The following is a 19,217-nucleotide window of genomic DNA, read 5'->3' as shown; positions in this document are numbered from 1 at the left end:
TTCAGACATTTAGCTTTCAGATCCTTCTAGGCAAGTGAACCAAGCCTGCCATGAAGACAAATCCCGGCTCCCGGAGCTCCAGTAACGCAGCAGCTTCTAGCACTAATCCAGGATTTAGGTCCTAATGTGTGCAGCACAAAGAGCTCTGTGGGAGCGCAAAGCTGCTGAGCTCCTGCCCCACAGTGCATTCAGTGGGATCAGTGGCTTCCAGCCTGCTGACAAGAACGAAGGAAGGACACTGGCACCCCAACTGGGTTAGGGCAGCTGCGGAGAGGGCAGCCCGTTAGAAGGCACCTCCAGTGCTGTCCCTTGGCAAAGCATATGGCTGCACCCCCAAGGACCTCTCTCCACCAGCAACTGCAAAGATGGCTGGACCGCACGTATGAGATGGTGGCAAACCCCCTCTGCCCTTCCTTCTGCCTGGTTCAGAGTAGAGGCATGGTGAAAAGGAGAGGGCAGCTGAGGCAGCAGTAAGACTGCTTTGGGTGCACATGGCAGCAGAAGGCACGAACAGAACTGCCCCATCCATCACACAGTCTGCCAGCCCCCCTCAGGATGGGAATCCAGACAGAGAGTGCTGCCAGAAAGCACCCACACCTAACGTTAGCCTAAGGGGTTGGAAATAATAGGGTGGGGATGCTGACCTTCCAACAGCAGCCTGAGAGCATAACCTTGTCTGAGGCAGGGAGGCAGGATGCTCTCGGTCCCAGTGCCTACTTACATTCATCCCTGATGCCCACCAGCACCGGGCAGCTTGCACCTACTCCTGCAACATCACTGCTACCTACCTGGGAGCCCAAATCTCCCCAAGGCTGCTAAATGAGACAGAGGGAAGGACGTGCAGACCAGCACTTGACCGAGGGCACGAGGATGGGCTGGCTGCCATCAGGCAGCAGCAGGGAGAGGAGCCTACCTGAATCTTCACGGCGATAAGCACAGAGCTCAGCTCTTTGTCCAGCTCTTTCAGCACTGTGAGTTTCTTCAGGCGCAGACTGCAGAGCCTGTAAGACAGAGAGAATGGGACGCATTCAGGCACCACCATCCCTGGGGCTGTGCCACATGGTACCCGGTGCTCGGAAGGCAGCCTGGATGCTTGGCCCAGCCGCACGCAGGGCTTGGCCAAGGGACGCTGGCATTCACGAACCACTGAGACAGCCCATTGGGGAAAAAGGAAAGAAGGAAAATTAACGGAGCTAAAGCAGGCTTAAGGGATTAGCATGCGACAGGAAGTCCAACAGCAGGCCATGTGGTGATGAGATCCCTTCCCAAGCAGGACTGTTGCCAGCTCTGCTTAAATCTACCTTGGCCACGAGTGCTGTTTATTTATAAACCAAAGTACTTAAATCCACTCTTATCCTGGACTTAGTTACGGCGAATGTTCCCGTGCAGACATCACAACTCAGCTCTTCCTTGCACAGTGTCACCCAGAGCTGAACGGTCCCGTGGAGACACATCCTGGTGAAAAACCCACCGAGGAAACTGAGCTCAGCAATCAAAGGATCAGCTGGTGTCCAAGAGATGGCCAGCATGGGAACAGCAGCTAGCAGTCGTACCAGGGAAAAGCTTGCAGAGGGGCTAAGCATGGCTAGCACCTCCCCCCAGCCAGCACTGACTGGCTTTCCAGGGACCCTAAAGGAGCCTTTGAGGATACTAGAAGACTACAGCTCTACCTGGCAGCTGTGCTCCTTATCCAAAGCAGTCTCCTCATTAGCTCCCTGTACTCCGCCCAGAGGAATTCAGGAATCCCATCAGTACCTGGTGTTTCTCCTCAAGGAAGTGTACGTGCATACTTACAAGCTCTGACTATTTCCTTAACCTGAAAGGAGGGGGCTCCTGCATACCTGATAAGATCTCACTTGCTCAGGCACAGCCGGGACCCTGCAACCCCAAACCCTGTCCAAAACCCTGCATTCTGCAGCACCACCTCCCTTCCCAGACAGATTAGCATGCACGTTCTGGAGTCTACATATATTTATTTACAACAATTAAGTACAACTTTTTAAAAACAGTGCTCCTCAGAAGCTTGGCTACCCCTAATGACCCTCTTTTTATCTGTTACTTAATCAGTCTGTGCATCGCCCAGATCTGTGTCACTGCTTTGGGTTTAATGCCATTTCTGGCCAGCAGTGGGTCCCCCACTAATCCCTGCAGATCTCTACAGGACAGGACTGATCCGCAATGATCACAACAGGTGAAATTTTTCAGAATATACAAACAACATAGGCACCAAACTCATACTCTGAGCCACTCCCATCCCCAAAGCATCCTTCCAGGTATATTTTTTCCCTTCCCGGATCCAGCCTGCAGCTAGTGAGCCGTTTCCTTCCTCTCCCAGTAAAATGAGTTGGAATTTTTGTTCTGAAGTCTGATGAAAAATTTTTATCACTGTGACCAACTTGCCTTGTGAGCGTACCTTGAAAAGCAAATTTCCAGCAACACGTACATTTAGTGAAATTCAGTTCCAGCATTCAGAGCCCTGGCTCTGGTCTGAAGACCCTCCCACGCCATTTCCCCTGCAGGCAATAGCAGTTCCCAGGTGACACACACCGTGGATGGTTTTACTGTTGCATTGCACAGCCAATGTTTCAGTCAATCCCTAAAGCCCTTGATGGCAGGGGAACACAACCCAGAAACCAGAGGTACCATTCTTCTGGCTGCTGGAGGGGCAAGGAAAAAGGGATGAAAACACAAGGTGTGTACGGTACAGGAAGAACAGGCTAGAGCTTTGCCCAATAGCCTGTGGTACGCAGCAAGAGCAATTAGTGGGGAGAGGAAAACAATTCCGACCTACCTCTTGTCTCAATACAAAGATCTGGCTACACTAGAGGAAGGGGGAGCAGCAGCTTTATAAGCACCATGCAAAATGAGAGCTGCACAACTGCCCAAAACTTACCCGTGGGCTGGAAAAGACTGGCAGGTCTGAGCTCAGGGCGAACAGGGTGTGCTGGTGTCCTGTGCTGCTCTGTGCTTGGCTCACTGACCACTGGTGAGTTACAGCTCTGTGCAGTAAGTATTATTTTCCTGAATATCGTGACTGACTTCAAGTGGCAGAAGCCAGGCTGCTTGGGTTTTTCCTGAAGCTCCTATGCCATCTACAAATGCTGGAGCACACCCACCCTTCTCAGCAACGCTCCTCCACGCATCCTTGTCAATACTAATGCTATGAGATGCACAGCTGCAGGCTAAGCCTTCAACAGCAGCTGTTTAGCAGCTCTTTGATGTTCTTCCTGACTCTGACAGCTCCAGTTTGTTTGTCAAGGTGACACACACCTCCGAGACAGGGCTCCTGGAGGGATGCCAGCTGTTCAGCAAGGCTCACAAAGGACTGGGCTGTGTATTCCTGCTCCTTTCTGTGTTTGCTTCCTGCAAACCCTACCCCTGGAGTGCAGGAGGCAGTGAGCCAACATCAGGCACTTCAAGCACTAGAGATGGCCTGAAGCTCTCCCTGCAGCACCCAGGCCCAGATGCTTGTAAGAACAGTTTGATTTGCTTTGCCCAGAGGCCTGTCCAGTTCACCTTTGATGGAGAAGAGCACAGAAATATGCTGCCCAGGACACTCTCCCAGCCTTGTGAAGTCAAGGTACTGCACTCTGTCGCAATGAGATGCTGCTGGTGCACACATAGGAGAAACCTACTCCAGTTTCATAACCCTACATAGGGGAAGAGGGCAAAGGCACACCAGGAATAGGTGAGAGTGTCGGTGTCAGAAGGGTGCATGCCACCAAAGCACAAGGTAACATCCTCTGTTAGGACAAATGGGAGAGCAAAGGGAAGAAAACAGTGTCTTGCTCAGCAGTTCCATCCATCTTGTCTCCATGACCCTCGTGGCCCTGGAGCAGATTTCTCCATCCTCACAGGAGAGTAAGTCCACCCCAGCAGCCCCAGGTACTCTCATCTGCCTGGGCAGTCCATCTGTAATGGCACTAAATGTCACTGTCTGACAGCGTACAGACTTTTATCAGGCATGCCCTGCTTCAATCAGCCCTTGGAAATGTGCCTAACTCTTTAATCTCTCATCAGCTCTGGGTTGGTCAGTGGTTTGCCCTTGAGCACACAGCATCCAGCTGCTCCACTCAATGCATTCCAAAGCTGCATGGGCTGCCACCCAGAGGCTCAGAGCTGCGTGCTACCTGCGTGTGGAGCAGCCAGGTGTGAAGGAGGATGCAGCACAGCCAAGTGATGCAGCTGCTGATGTTGCCTGGAAGGCACAAGCTTCTCAATACCTAATGCGAAGTGCAAAATCATTCTCTTCCTCAGGGCTAAGTGTGAAGACAAAAGTACTAATGGGTACTGCATGTTTCCCAGCTAAGTTCTTTTCCTGCTAACATTCAATCTGATTTAAGTCAGACACAAAGCTGGCAGCTCACAATGCCATTTTACAGTCTGGTCACGCTGCTCTGTGCTAGGAAAAGTCAGCAGCAGAGAAATGCCCTAACAAATCATCATGGGCTAGTACTACTGTCCCTGATAACTGCAGCAGCTGCAGTGCTGCTATTGTAACAAAGCTGCTGTGCTGCCCTCCCAGATGTACTCAGCCTCTGTTCAAGGTTTCCCCCACTGTTTCTGCTTCAAACCTTTTCTTTTTGGCCAGTTTGAGGTCTGGTACCCACCTGTACCTTCATAGGACAGTACCAGCCAAGTGAAGCAGAAGGGACGAAAATGTGACTTGTTTTGGTTCATTGATCAAGTTGTGAACGGGAATGTATAAAAGAAATAAAAGCTAGTTCAAGGCCAAATACTGGAGAGTTTTGAAAACAGTCAGAAGAGGCACCTCTGGATCTGCCTATCCAGCATGGAGGAAGTGGCAAAGAAGGGCTGGCAGTAATTAAGACTGCACGTGACTGTAAACGAGCTGATGACAATGTTTAAGAGAAGGACAGAATTGCAAGGACATCATCAACATCAAGGGAGCCAACCTCACCAAAGGCCCAGGATCTGGGCATCTCAGAAAGGTACCTCTCAAATACCTCTCAAACAAAAAAAATTCATTCAGAAATATCTGGCAGTTCCTCACAAAGAAATGCTGCAAAAGGCTCAGACAAATGGCCCCATGCCTGGAGGGAGGGTAGCACAGCAGCCTGGTGAGACCACGCTATGTTCAGACCCCAGGGCCAAGAGGCAAGCATCTAAAAGATGAAACCCAGTCAAATTTTCAATGGTATGCATAGCAATGTGCAAAAACCACAGCAAAATACAAGACCACAGAAGTCAAGGTCCCAAATCATTCATAGCTTGTTAGGAGCACCTTATGTTTGCCTTCTCTATCTGAAGATGTCCTTTCAAGAAGAACGCAGGGCTCCTTCTGCTTCCTGGCAAAAAGCTGGTCACAGAGACCAGCTTTAGGGATTCCCAGGTACAAGCTGCTTTGCCCAAACCCCACAGACACCCTTGGAGTACTTAGCCTTAGAAGGTGAGCCTCATCCCTGGCAGTGGCAGGGCCAGGGGCAGCCAGCTGGGCAGGAGATCTCAGAACAGTCCTTTAGGCCAGTCTGTCACAGAAGCAGCAGTTCCACTGCAGGCACAGGATACTTCCCCTGATTCCTGCACAGCACCAGCAGCCCAGCTTGTCCAGGATTCCCATGTTCAGTTCAATATACTGCAACAGTCCCCACCAGCTCCCCATTAGGGAGCACCCACAGGCAGTGCAGCTCCAAAGCCATGCTGCCCAGCTTTAACAAGGCTCTCACTGCAGCCCTGGCCACGCTGTCTGCAAGAACCATCTCAGTGTCACTGGAGCTGTCTTCATGGAGGGAATGGGAGCAATCTGGTCCTGTTCATAAAGCAAATATCATCAATGTCCTCTGGTGTCACCGACACTTTTAAAGAATTTGATGGACACCGAAATTGCCCTGGCAAATCTAAGTACGGCTTTACAAGAATAATCCCTGCTTAAAATCAAGAGGTAATTAAAGAGGCACGTATAGGCCATTTAGTTGGACCCCACTGGAGTGACCTCTGCCCTCACCATGACCATACACAACCCTGCCATCCTTCACATTGCAACAGCCAAAGCACATCAATCCTGTATGGAAAATAAACAAACAAATACAAAACATTAGTCTAACTCTCCAGCACTGCCACAAAGCACAAAGTGTCTGATTGTGCCCTAGTCAAAACTGAATACTCTGCAAGTAGCCTTGTTTGGCTACAGGGATTTTATGAGTCTTATCTGAAACTTTTGTCGTCTCTGCACACAATCTTACTGCTTTGCCCCATGTAACCCAAGTATCCAGGTTCAGTGCCAAAAGAGCTTCTAGACAGCATCCAACTCTGTAATCAGAAGAGATGAAGGATGCCAGCAAGGACAGGATGGGGACACACAACACAATCAAAGGAAGGAAGAAAGTCACATCAGAAGAAGCAAGAGCATCCTGCGAGAGCAGGACCATCACGGGCAAGAGCTCCTGCTTCCAGGAAAGCTAAGGAGGAACAGAAGTCAGGCAGCAAGCCTTGGAAGGACAGCACCTGAGCCTGACAATCACTTGCAATTCACAAGGCACACTGCCCCAAGCCAGGGTTTTATAATGGGGCCAAGGTTAAGAACATATACAGCCTTTCCCAGACCACCGGGTCCCTTGGTCATGGACGCACAGTGCTTTCCAGGTGGATGCACTTTCTGGGGCCTGTGTAACACTGACCGTTCATCATCTGAGCTAAGAGCCTCCTGCTTCAGCAATCTTGAGCTGCCCTTCAGGTTCTGTCATGCTGAGCATCCTCAGCACAAGAATGTCTGCAGAAATCCCTGCCATTTGATCACCTCTGCAGCTGCCTTCCTCCAGACCAGACGTGCGCAGATCAGAGCCAACACAGCGCTCCTCAGAGTGGACACGAAAGTGAAGATATTCTATTCAAGTCTTTGGAGAAAGAGAAATACACTTAAGTAAAATGGACATAGAGGTTTTAACAATCATCCTATTATGCAGCTAATAATAATGGTAATAATAATTTAAAAGAAACGGCAGTAAAATGCTTCTTAGCTTCAAAGAACTGAAAGCACCAAGTTGAGGGAACTCGCAGGGCAGACATCTGGAAGCAGGGTTAGCTGAGAGCCCAAACAGCCACCTCCTGCCCTGGATAAATGGAGAATACCACAAGCAAACTTAAATGAAACACCTGGTTTCAATTGCAAGTTGCAGAGCAGAAGAAACCAACTCAGAGCTTGAAGGAGCAGAAAGTTGGTTTTCCTCTTTGAACTGCTAAGTAAGAAAGGAGGGTATATAGGATAAGATCTGCTAGCTCCGGACTCCTGGAGAGTACTGACCAGAATCCATTGGTTTGACTACTCAGGAATAACAATCCTCCATTCAATTAATTGGGTTTTCCATGAAAAACATGTTCAGTTGAATGTTCTTATAATCCACTATTTCTAAAATAGCCTCAGCAAGCCAATCTAAAGGGCTGACTTTGGAGATTTAAACTCAATTCTCATTTTCATACAAAAGCAGATTAATTTTGTGCGACTTTTCCATCTAGTAAATACAAGATGAGTCACTCTTCCACTCCTAAAAAAGTAAGCTAAAAATGAGTACACTGCATGACCCTATGATTACATAGGACCCCTGGAGGAAAGGCCACTAGAAGTTCACAGCTGAGCGGGTGCACTTCACCTTGTTGATCACTCTGAGCCCGTGCTGCTGAACAGCAGATGGTAGAGTGATGCCCAGAAATGGACCACTGACTTCAGCCTGCCTCTGTGAGAAGATACACAAAGCTTCTTCCACGTAGCTGAGTTGCCCCAGAATGCAAGAAGAGCAGCTGCAAGCTTGCAGCAGAGCCTCACAGTCTGTTTACAGTAGCAGTATTAGCAGCATGACTGTTAGTAGCTGATACTCCATCTCTGGCCCATCCTGGAGGAAGGAAGCTTATGTTGTCTAACAGCCTCGCATGGTTCTCTTCCCATCACCAAAGGGGACAAAGGATCCAACTCTCATCCAAGACTCCAAGGACTCCTAAAATAAGCATTCACAAAAAATCATATCAAAGACTCATAGAGTGGCTTGGGTTGGGAGGGACCTCAAAGATCCAACTCCCCAGCCATGAGCAGGGTTCCTGACCACTGACTATATCAGGCACGTTGCCCAGGGTCCCATCCAGCCAAGCCTTTAGCATCTTGACCTCTCTCAAAAAGGCTTGAGGCCCATTGCATCTGCACTGGCCAAAGTCATGGGTAAGTGCATGTTGCCAAAAGTACTGACATGAAGATGTATTCATGTGTTGCATGTCGAGATTATTTTTTTTTTTGCACAAGTCCTGGTGAGTTTTCTGAAGCAAGCCTCCTCCCCCGGGCCTTGCCTTCATGATAGGACCTGTTGAAACATTACCATCTTGAAATGCTTTCTGCTGAGCACAGCGCTTGAAGGTGCTTCTTGATTTAGATTTGGATTTTGGTCCCAAAGCATCAATAGAGCAGGAGACTGAAGCTGCACGTATTACTCCTATAACTAAAGACTAGTAACAGAGCCTCTTTGGAAAGAGGAAGAGAAGGGTTGTTGCTACCTCAATGCTGATAGACCTGAGTGATGCAAGGACAGCTCAACTACTACAGCAGAAGAGGCTGCTGCTGTTTCTGAGGTTTCTTCTCCAACCACCCTCATGTACATGCACAGTTATTTGTAAAACAAACAAACAAAAACCCAAAGCATTTTGTTGGCAATTAAGAGCCCTGCCTGGAGAGCTCTCAGCTAAGAGGAAACAGAGTCGTTTGGAGTATGATCAAAAGCACTCCTGTCAGGATAATGTGGAGCGCAAGCAAGAGCTATGCAAACCAGCCAGGTGGCCAGAAGTTGGACAGCAATGCTCAACTCCCACTAAGCCTCATCTGAACCAATGCTACCACTCTGGTGAACCAAATCTCTCTTCCACCACCGTGCTGGAAGGCAAGCGAGAGAAATCCTTCCATCACCACCATCCCCTCTAGCTAAAAAGCAACCAGACAAAATGCAGCTGTTTGCTCTCATCTCTTTTTGTTGCTACTGCAAGAGATGAAGAGGATTCACCTCATCCTCCCACCAGACTGCACAGCTTACCAAAGCTGCTGCTGGTTCAGCACAGACTTCCAGAGCTCCCTGCCTTGCTGCGTGTCTCAAGGGTGCAGAGAGGGAGAGTGCAGTGCCCAAGGGTATGGAGGAGCCAGATCCGAGGGTCCCACTTAGGACTCAAACTCAGGTGCCACTTTAACAAGAACTGTTTTTTTGCATATAATCATAGAATCTTTGAAGAGACCTCTAAGATCCCCTGGTCCAACCACCAACCCCCTAACCCTACTAACCACATCCCTCAGTGGTAGCCACATCCCCATGGCTCTGGAACACCCCAGGGATGGTGACCCCACCACCTCCCCAGGCAGCCTGTGCCAGTGATTCGCTGCTCTGAGAATAATTTTTTTCTAATATCGTATCTACAGATGCCTTTCAGATTTACATTAAAGCCACAAACCTCTTCAATAGAAACAGATGGAAGTGAACTGTGCTGGGCTGCTATCGCCTTCATCAAATCCCCTTTTCTCCCTCCAGACATTCCTGACGGGCAGATTTCCCTGACCTACTTTTCCAGAAAAGTTTCAGCTACTTCCTCTGAATTGCAATGAGCTCCCATGTGCCAGCAAGCAGCTCCTGGAGAGCAGAGCAGCTCCCTGGAGCAGCCCTACATGGGGAGAGCCAGGAGTCTCTGAGCCTGCCACCAGCACAAGCCCACCCCAGGTCTGGGTGAGCGCAGGTGTAGAATCAAATGCCGGTTACTGCATAAGGGCATGAATGCAAAGAAAACATAGAGCTCATCAAAACTTGTGGCTGGGTCAGTCTGACACGGTCAGCTTGGCCTCAGCTGCCAGGGTACCTTGCACAACACCAGTCTGATGGAAACGTGCTCCTTAAGACATGCATGATGCTCTCCCCCAGGACTCTGTACGGATGTTCCAGTTTCTAAGGATGATAAGAAGTCTCATATCATCCCTCACTTTAGAAACTGCCCAAAGGAACACTCCTAATTTAAATGTGTGTGCTGATCTCTGGAAAGTTTCAAGGGCTTCAAACCATTATTTCGCCAAACAGAGACAGGGCTAGATTCCTAACACTGTCAAGGCAGAAAGAAAAAAGAGGGTTGAGACTGAACAGCTCAACTTGCATCCCTGCAATGCAAATCTAAGCCACATCTGAGTCTTCAGCATAGTGTCACAAATGCTCTCTAGAAACTCGGGCAGGTACAGCTCTGCAGAGTGAGAACATGTATGTGTGTGTGTGGAGATGGGCCCCTGACAGCCACCCATGGGGTCAGAGTTCTGCACTGCTATACCAAGGAGGATTTCTATGTAGGATTACAGCAAACAGGCACCTGAGTACACATACCCTTCCAGATCTCTGCTGCTGAGCTTTCACCATGACAACTGATTATATACTCCTGTCATTTATTTAAACCATTATTTACCCACGTGAGGACTTTCCTCTTTGTTCTGCAGCAGCACAGCTTTTTAAGAAGCTCCCGAGAAACCTGGTTGAAGGCATTTTGGAAATCCAAACAGCCTATTGACTACATCTCACAGATCTACAGCCATCTCCTTGTTCTTAGGCCCATCCTAGCTCAAGCAGTGACTGCGTAGATATTGAGGCAGTGTCACAGAGCTGGGGCCTCATTTGGGCTTTTTTTTTTTTCCCCTTCATTTTGTTAAAGTCTCCCCAGTCTCAAGTGCCAGTAAAATAAAGTTCATTGATTTGAAATGTCAAGGCTAAAAACGCAACAGAATTACTTTTAATCTAACCTTCTTTGATGCTCTTGCACAAATCTCAAACTACGTTTATCAAATAATCTTCTCTTCTTGGAACAGTGTTTCTCAGTATCATATGCTCATAAAATTGTTAGCAAAGATCACCAAGTCCAATCCCAGCCCACTGCCCACGTCGCTCAGTGCCACATCTCCACGGCTCTGGGACACCTCCAGGTGACCCCACCACTCCCTGGGCAGCTGTGGCAGTGCAGAATCACTTCTGGAGAAGGAATCGTTCCTAACAGCCAACCCGAACCTCCCCTGGCACAACGTGAGGCCATCCCCTCTCGTCCTACGGCCGTTCCCTGAGAGCAGAGGCCGACCCCGCCTCACATGGCCTCCTTTCAGGTCGTTGCAGGGAGCCACGATGTCTCCCCTGAGCCTCCTCTTCTCCAGACCCAACAGCCCCGGTTCCCTCAGCCACTCCCCATCACACTGGTGCTCCAGACCCCTCACAGCTCCGCTGCCCTCTGAGTGGCACCCCAGCTTTGCTGACAGACCCTGCCCTTGCCAGGTACAACCTGTGTGAGGCTCTTATCCCCATTTGTCCGCCAAAGCAAAGACAGCAAAGCTGTTGTACCTTTCCACCCAGGGATGAGAAGGCAAAGCAGTCCTGACTTGCAGTGATTCTCAAGGTTATCCATTCTCAAGTGTTGAAATCCTTCTATGAGCTACCACATCACATCAGAAGGAAGGGAGAAACACACACACAGTCACTGATGTTAGATTAACTGAAGTTACTCTGTCTCAAGCATCCCATTTCTCAAGCCTTAAGAGAGAGCAAACGGAGCTTGGCAGCCTCTAAAACGTGTCAGACACGCTACTGAACCCATACAGCTCCCAGAGACGTGGGAGGAAGTAGCGTGAACACACAGAGAGAGCTTCCCCAGAACACACAGCCACACCAGACACCCTCGCCTGCCTGCCTGCCTTCCAGGAGGCTCCCAGAGCTCCCGCAGACAGACTTGACTGCTGCTGTGCAAAGGGGCTTGCACCGCACAGCACCTCTCCCACAGCACCAGACGGTCACGGGGCCACAGAAGGACAAAGCCACAGTGTTGGTGCTGCAGCATTTGGTGCCTTCTGTCACATCCTGTTACCAGAAGATGCCCCTCTGAACTTCCTCCAGAAGGCTGCTCAGCTCTCGGGGCCATGGCTTCCCTCAAACTCCCAGCCTGTAGCAAGGCTGCTCAACCACCGTGGCATTGGTACGAGGTGACAGCCAGGCCCTAGGAAGGCTAGCTCCAGGCCACCTGAATTAAACACAGTAGTCAACATGCACAATTAAAGTACATCTCTTCATGTTGATGACTGCAATACTTGTGGTCAATTAAAAAAAAACCCAACTCGTTACTGTGAGATATTGGCCAACCACTTCTTTACTGTGTCAGCATTTACAGCTCCTACCACAGACTGGCTGCTCCTCACCAGTGCAGCCTGTCACAGAGCCCTGCGTACATGCCCCACGTGCACAGCCAGTGAACGGGATCTTGGAGAAAAGGCAGGAAACAAACAAATCGCTCTCAAAACCAGAAAGCACTGCTGTTAAACTGAGATACTTGCTTAAAGTGGGACACCACACCCACAGCAGAAGCGTGTTCCATAGGCCCAGCCTAGGTACTATCTGTCAGTGGGATGCCTGGAGCCCAGAGCAGTTATTTTTAAGGCTCAGATCTTTAACTTAAGCTTTTCATTAGGCTGCATGGATACCCCGGGCAGAGTTCAGCCGCTCACTGGATCCCATGAGCAGCACGGAAATAGCTCAGTCACTCTGGTGCTGACACTTCTGACCCCACCTCCGCACGTGCAGCCAACCAAGACATCAGAAGCAGGTTTCTTGCAGACGGTTTTGACCAAGTACAGCTGGCAATGGAATTTCTTTTAATCCTTACCAGGTGAGCAAAGAAGCCAAAAGTATTTCCCCCTTTGGAAGCTGAACCAAAGACAGACATGGCACGCTTCCCAAGCCCACCACTCCCAAGGAGACAGTCCCTCCTTCTGTACACTGCCAGACAATACCGAATTTATACAGGGAACAGAGAAGGGAGCCTTGGTCAGGGGTGTTGGACTGCAGGAAGCCAGGTGCCTTAGGCACCTCCTGGACTCCTCTCTAGCCCCAGCATTCAGTGTGGAGAGGAGGGGTCAGTCCATCCACATGTGCTGGCAGGCTCACTTCCAGTGGCAGGACCCGAGGACAGCAGTCAGCAAAGGAGAGCAGGCTGCTATTAGAGTCACTCCATGCATGCTGTCGGTTCGTACAAGCCTATTTCAGAAGGAGTTGAGAAAGTTATTACCATTATTTCTACCTTTGCCTGCTCGATCTTGTTGTCCTAGTTACCAGAGCTCTGGTGTCTAAGGCAACCAGCCCTGGCAAGCCAGCAGGAAAACGCAATGAGATGTTACACAAATATTTGAGAGCACTTGCTGAAATAGCAGAAGTAGGAACAAGTTACAGCAATTTCGTACCCCAGCACTACTCCAATCCTTACTTCAGTCAGACTCCCATCACCCCCATGGAAGGCTGGGAACGGACATGATGCTCTGCAAACCCAAGAGCTCACAGTTATCTACATGGCACGCACGTCACGTGCCCAGACTGAAGCTCAGAACCTGTGCTATCCTTCAACAAACAGCTCTTCTCTACCCGTGCACAACCTCTGCAGCACCCAGGCTCCATGTGCCCGGCATACAGGAACACTTCACACAGGCATTACAAGGCAGCTCCACTCCTGTGCCTTGTGAGATCGCTGAGAGCTCTGCAAGAATTCAAGCCCTGACTGCATATTTCTGCTTCTCTGTTGTTTTCTTATCACCCACATACAATACTTAAGACGCCTGCAGGGTCCAGCCAGTGATAGCAGTAAGTCAAAAGTCCCTTTCAGCAAACTGTGAGGCTTGGATGGTGTCAAGAGAACAACTGGTGCAGTCACCATCAATCCTTAATGTCCCTGTTTTACAGCACGTTTGGCATTTAACATTGTAACACTCAAAGAGACACTCACTCTAAAAGCATCTCATGAGAAGGCACTGGGGCTTCAGGAGCCAGGATGGGGGGAACAGGACAGAGATGCACTGGCTGCACATCCCAGGGAGTGCCTCTGTTGGAAAGCACCAGGTCCTAAATCACCTCTAAATATTCTGCCTACGAGGGCTCAGCTCAAGGCCCTGTTTGAAGCATTCCACTTAAACAAACTTCAGAGGAACCAGCTGCCCTGCAGTGAGCGCTTGTTAAGAGCTGTGCTTCTGCTTAAGTTACCAATGTTTTTGGTTTTGTTTTCCACCTAAATGAGAATAGCAAATTACTTCCAAAAAGCTTGATTTAAATTGTGGCTTAGCTCGCTCTGACCTAAATGCACCGAACCTTTTGCTGTGGCAGGGGGGAGCAGGCAGGAGCAGCAGGGAGGCAGCTGGGGGAAGGCCCTGCAGCCCCTGGGGAATACAGGCTTCCTGCCCTTCAGGGGCTGCTCCATCTCACACAGCGGGATGAATAGCCAGGCTAATTGGGAAGCTGAGAACCAGGCTGGGGCTTGGGGGAAGCGATGTGGGTTGCCACAGCAACTCTGCAAACCCACGCCACCAGAGACCACCACGCTCAGAAAATTCAGAAAGAGCCCTTCCGGCAGCTGGATGGCAGCCAGATACCCTGCTTATGGGATTGCAGGCATAGAAAAGTCCAACCAAGCTCAATCGTATGAATGGGGGCTCTCCAAGGGACACCAGAGCAGCTGGGATGTCAGCACCCAGCAAAGGCAGGCTGCAAAGGTACCATTGGGCAGACCCCACACAGCCATCAGGATGGATTCTTCCCACAGGTTTTCCCATCTGAGGATTGCACGTGCCTCTTCCAGAACAGCATACACACTGTGTGCAATGCAGCCAGCTTGTTCTCTGCCCAGCCCTCCGTAGCACAACTGACAATAAAAACGTAACACGAGACTCAGTGGAGTGAGTAATGCTCAGAACCACTTTATGAGGGCTGACAGCAATTCAGGGCACAGCAGTCTTCCAGCATTTTCCAAAATCCTTGATATAAAACCGGGTATTTTCCTTTCCTTTTTGTTTACATCAGCTCTCAGAGCCTGAACTTAAGCACCTGATGTTAAACACCTGGCTTAAGCCTCAGCCATACAACACTCCAATCCCCTTGGCTTACAGCATTAGCAGGAGTTAGCAGGCTTACTGCAATGGCTCCTGTCAGTCCCTCGGATCGCTCCTAATTGCCACGTAGAAAATACAAATGATTCCAGCAATTCCAGAGACAAGCTGAAACGTGAGACTCAGCCACCATTTGCACTTCTGTCAGCACTGCTTTGGCCTCCCTCTGCAACAGCTCGACACTGCGATTTCAGGGGTATTTGCACATTTTAGGAGTTATTTGTTAGCTCTTTCTGGCAGTTATTCTTGGTTCTGCGTGGCTTTTGATTAAGCTGGTGTCTGAGCACTACTGCTGACCTGCTTAGCACTCACCTCTGGCTGGGAGCCACACTCCTGACTGATGTCTAATCCCTTGTAACACGTGGCCGCTCTCCTGCTGAATGCAGCCCCAGGTATATCATGGGCCTAAGACACTCCGTGCCCAGGAAATTCTGTAACAGCCTCAAACACAATCAGGAAGGATGAGTTCTTACACAGGCCCTCGTAAGAGATGTTCACAGGAATCGAGCACCGCCCCAGTTCTTCAGTGGTACAGGTATGGCTTTCAGAGGGCACAGCCAGGGAAAGCAGCAAACCTGGCCATCAGCCTCCTCCACCAGAAGCCTGTGCCTTGTTCCCAGCTCCCCGCAGCTCCCCGTCACCACCATGTGTTTGAACACATGATGAACTGACTCAAGCTGCCAATCCAGCAAAGAACAAACCTCACAAAACAGCTATTTGTCTCTTTTCAGACCAACATCGAGATGGCTCAGCACGGCTTCCAGCCAAAGTGAGGCTACTGCAATTAGCCACTTTGGGGATACTCTAATCTTTTTCTCCTTCATCACACCGTAGTGTGAATGCAGCCCCATCACAATAGCGTTGCTGGCTTGATTTGAGTACTTCCATTTCATCTGTTTTGTCCTGTGCTGAGTCCTGCAATCTGCTAGCACGATGTCAGCTGACAGCACTGGCTGTGCTGCCATGAGCACTCACACAACAGCTTTGGGTTGGGTGGCCCAGCTGCTTGTCTTGCATGAGATGAAAGATACCATGGCCTCCTATACAAGAGCGGGGACAATACAGCATTGTGTATCAGGAGAAGCAAGGTCATTCAGAGAAAGCAAGGATACTTAGTTACAGCTGCAGAGCAGTTTCTCACAAACGTGATTCTTGTAGCTATGTGCAAAAGCTAGAGGCAGTTTACCTGCATTCCCAAGCTAACACGAGCCCCCATGAGCAGACACTGGAGTCCTGCTGCATACCAACACCTGCAGAAGCTGCCTGCAGCCATCTCCCACTACAGGGGCTTGGCTGCTTGGTCCCCTGGTTGGCTCTTCCCTTCCCTATCCTCTCTTCCATGGCGTGGGTCTCCATCACTCCATTACCTGAACCCACAGACCTGATACTGTAGTACCTGCCCAAAGGACTGCCAGCTCCCATTGCCACAGCAAGCACGAGCTCTGTTTCAAAGCAGATTTTCATCCAAATGTCCTTCTGCCTGCTGGCAGAGCTGCTGCTGGCTTTGGAGTCCCACCTACGACAACAGGGAGGCTTTTCAGCCACGCTGCTCTTCTCTCCTTTGGGCTGGAGAGCAAACAACTCCTACCAGCCTGCTGAGGATCCTGCTGGGGATGTCAGCTGCTGAGAGTGCTGGGTTTTCACACCACCTCATCCTAATAAGTCACCCCAAACACCACTTTCAGGCTTTCCCATCTGTGTTCCCTGGGCACAACAGTGTATTTTACACGCTGCCTTCACACCACCTTATGCTTGCTGTAATTCTCATGTGTTACTAAACTACTCGCACTACAGGTGATTCAGCAAGGCAGCAAGACTGGAAGCCTGCCAACAGCCATTGAGAAACAGCTTGAAATACATCCCAAAGGACAGCAAGAAAAAAAAAACTTTGCTGCACACCTCAAAGCTCAGCTTTCTCAGATTTGCTTTAAAGTAGGTGTCCGAGGAACGAGCCAACACTCATCAAGTTTGTTATGCTCTGGAGCAGTGACCGCAGGCTGCCTGCCATCAGGAGCAGGAGCTTACATCCCTTACATCCCATTGTCTTCACAGGATGGAGCCCAGACACTCACAGCACGGAGACTGCATTTGGAGAGCCACGTTTTACGAGCGTCTCATCTCTTTCACCTACAAGCTGCAGTCCCTGGGAAACACACAGCTTGTCCTGATGGAAAATTCCTGATTGTTCTAGACACCTTCCTTCAGAGCAAAAGCTGCACATGCCTTCAAATCATCATGACTCTCAAGGACAGGAACGCTACCAGGCTTGACATTCGGAGGATGACATTCCCCCGAAGCATACCTCAACAGGCAAAGCAAAAAGAAGCCGAAGTCTGCATGAAGAATCACAAAGCTTTAAAGGAAACCTCCCACTGGCAACACAACAGAAAGCACACATCGACTTCTGAGAAGATGGGAAAGAAAGGCGGGTGGGAAAGAGAACTGCCTCACGAGCCCCCAGCAACTCTAAGTGCTCCTGTTTTCAGGTGTGCCCACGTGGAAGAGCAAGATGTTTTTCCAGGCCCTGACGTCCCTCCACTAGAGAAGAAAAAAGAAGCTATGCTTGAGCAGATATATGTAGAGGGCACTCACCATGGGCTTGCATTTTTATTGCAAGAGGGCTCACGAGCTTCACTTGCCAAAGCACAGCAGGTAAGGAAGCATTCAGCTTAGGTGAATTTTCTGTGAGTTTGCCTTCCACACGGGCAACTCATTATTAATGGGGTGAAAACTCAGCAAACTTTTGTGCCTCTGGCTGTAGATGTTCAGACAGCACATTAAGATCATCATCAGGAGATCTATGATTGGCAGTGGCTGCACACACAGCTTTAAGTGCAACAGAAGACCTCCTGAAAAGCTCTTTTAGCCACTCACAGCCAACCTCTTACACACTCCCAGGCCACTACCTTATTTCTCACTCACCTGCTCACTTTACTACCACGTTCCTACCAGCTGCTCCATGATGCAATCCGCAGACCTACTCAGTGAGCAGTTTGCTCAGTAGCTTCTTCTCCTCCCAGACATCACAGCCTGTCCATGCACAAGAACATCACCAGGCATAAAACAGACTCCCTCCCTCATTACCCGTTTTATCTAATCCCAAACAGTAAGGCTGAAATATAGGAAATCTCCAAGTAGTGCAAAACTTGCAGATATAGAGGGAAGAGAAACAGTGAATGCAAATGGCTGGCTCCCACTCGGTATCTCCTGCCCATTACACGACCTGCATGTTTAGGAAACAGAGAAAACCTTGAGAACTCTGGGTATGAGACAGATCCTAAGAAAACCCCATGGGCTTGTGTCCCTATTGCACTTTATACAGTTACAAAATGGCTTTGGACTTGGTCAGAAAAAATGACTTCCCTCAGACCTGAAATTCAAAGGTCTTTTGCAATGCAAGCACTTCCAATGTGTTCCTGCCAAAGGGGATTATTTGCTCCCTGTTCTTGTGTGTGAGCACACCTATTTCGGTTCCATCTCTGAAGAACAACAGATGCTCTGCAGAACACGCGTCACACATCTTGCAGGAAGAATTACTATTGCAAAACAAGGAAAGAAACTGTTTGAAAGCCTCCTTTCAGGCAGCGTGAGATAAGCTCTCAGCACCTGAAAGGAACTATTTCTCCTTCAGTGGCTTCACTTTATACAGTTAGCCAAGAACCAAGAGCTGGGGCACCCAAAGGTGGTCCTAAAAACCCTCATGTGATCACCAGAAGATTCTTTTTTTTTTCCCCCAAACATTTTATTTACTTTAGATTCCCTTTCTCGCTACCTGCTGAGAGACTCCATCTCGGTCTTCACCCATTGCTTGGCCAGATTTATCACATCAGACATCAATTAATCTGCATTATTGACAATCCGGGCTCCTCCTAGAGCTCTGTCAGCAGTATTTGCTCTGCATTGGACTGAATTGATTTCTGCACTGAAACGGAATTTAATTCTAAAACCACACATGCTTTATCTGTACCATCATATAACTACTGCTGGCAAAACAACAGATTAACGCCACATTTCCCTTTACGACCTCTCACAGTACTGCCAGCTATTGTGAGGAAGATGCTCTGTAGACATGGCTCCATCTGGACAGCTGAGACTGTAACCATCCCAGGAGTGGACAACGCTGAGTGCTTCTCAACTCAACAGAGCCTGTTTGGCTTGAAATCACAATAGCCGCACTCACAGAATCACAGGGGTTGGAAGGGATCTCTGAAAATCACCAAGTCCAACCTCCCGCAAGGGCAGGTTCCCTACAGGAGGTTACATAGAAGGATGTCCAGGCTGGTCATTCATGGAGGTTCTCTCA

General features: G+C 49.4%; 1 protein-coding gene across 1 annotated transcript in view; it reads right to left on the bottom strand.

The window, feature by feature from the left end:
• The window catches only part of LOC100547923 (phosphofurin acidic cluster sorting protein 1-like), a 33,519-nt gene extending 14,816 nt beyond the window's left edge, over nt 1–18,703 (bottom strand). The window contains exons 1-2 of the mRNA XM_031552671.1: nt 18,687–18,703; nt 914–1,001 (exon numbers count right to left, since the gene is read on the bottom strand). Coding sequence (XP_031408531.1) covers nt 914–1,001; nt 18,687–18,703 — 105 coding nt within the window. The remainder of the gene's footprint in view (nt 1–913; nt 1,002–18,686) is intronic.
• Nucleotides 18,704–19,217: the final 514 nt, after the last annotated feature.

Source organism: Meleagris gallopavo, chromosome 2 (genome assembly GCF_000146605.3).
Source record: "Meleagris gallopavo isolate NT-WF06-2002-E0010 breed Aviagen turkey brand Nicholas breeding stock chromosome 2, Turkey_5.1, whole genome shotgun sequence".
In the NCBI taxonomy this organism is placed as follows: Eukaryota; Metazoa; Chordata; class Aves; order Galliformes; family Phasianidae; genus Meleagris; species Meleagris gallopavo.
Note: the sequence above shows the minus strand (reverse complement) of the source record. Positions and strands in the feature narration are given on the sequence as shown.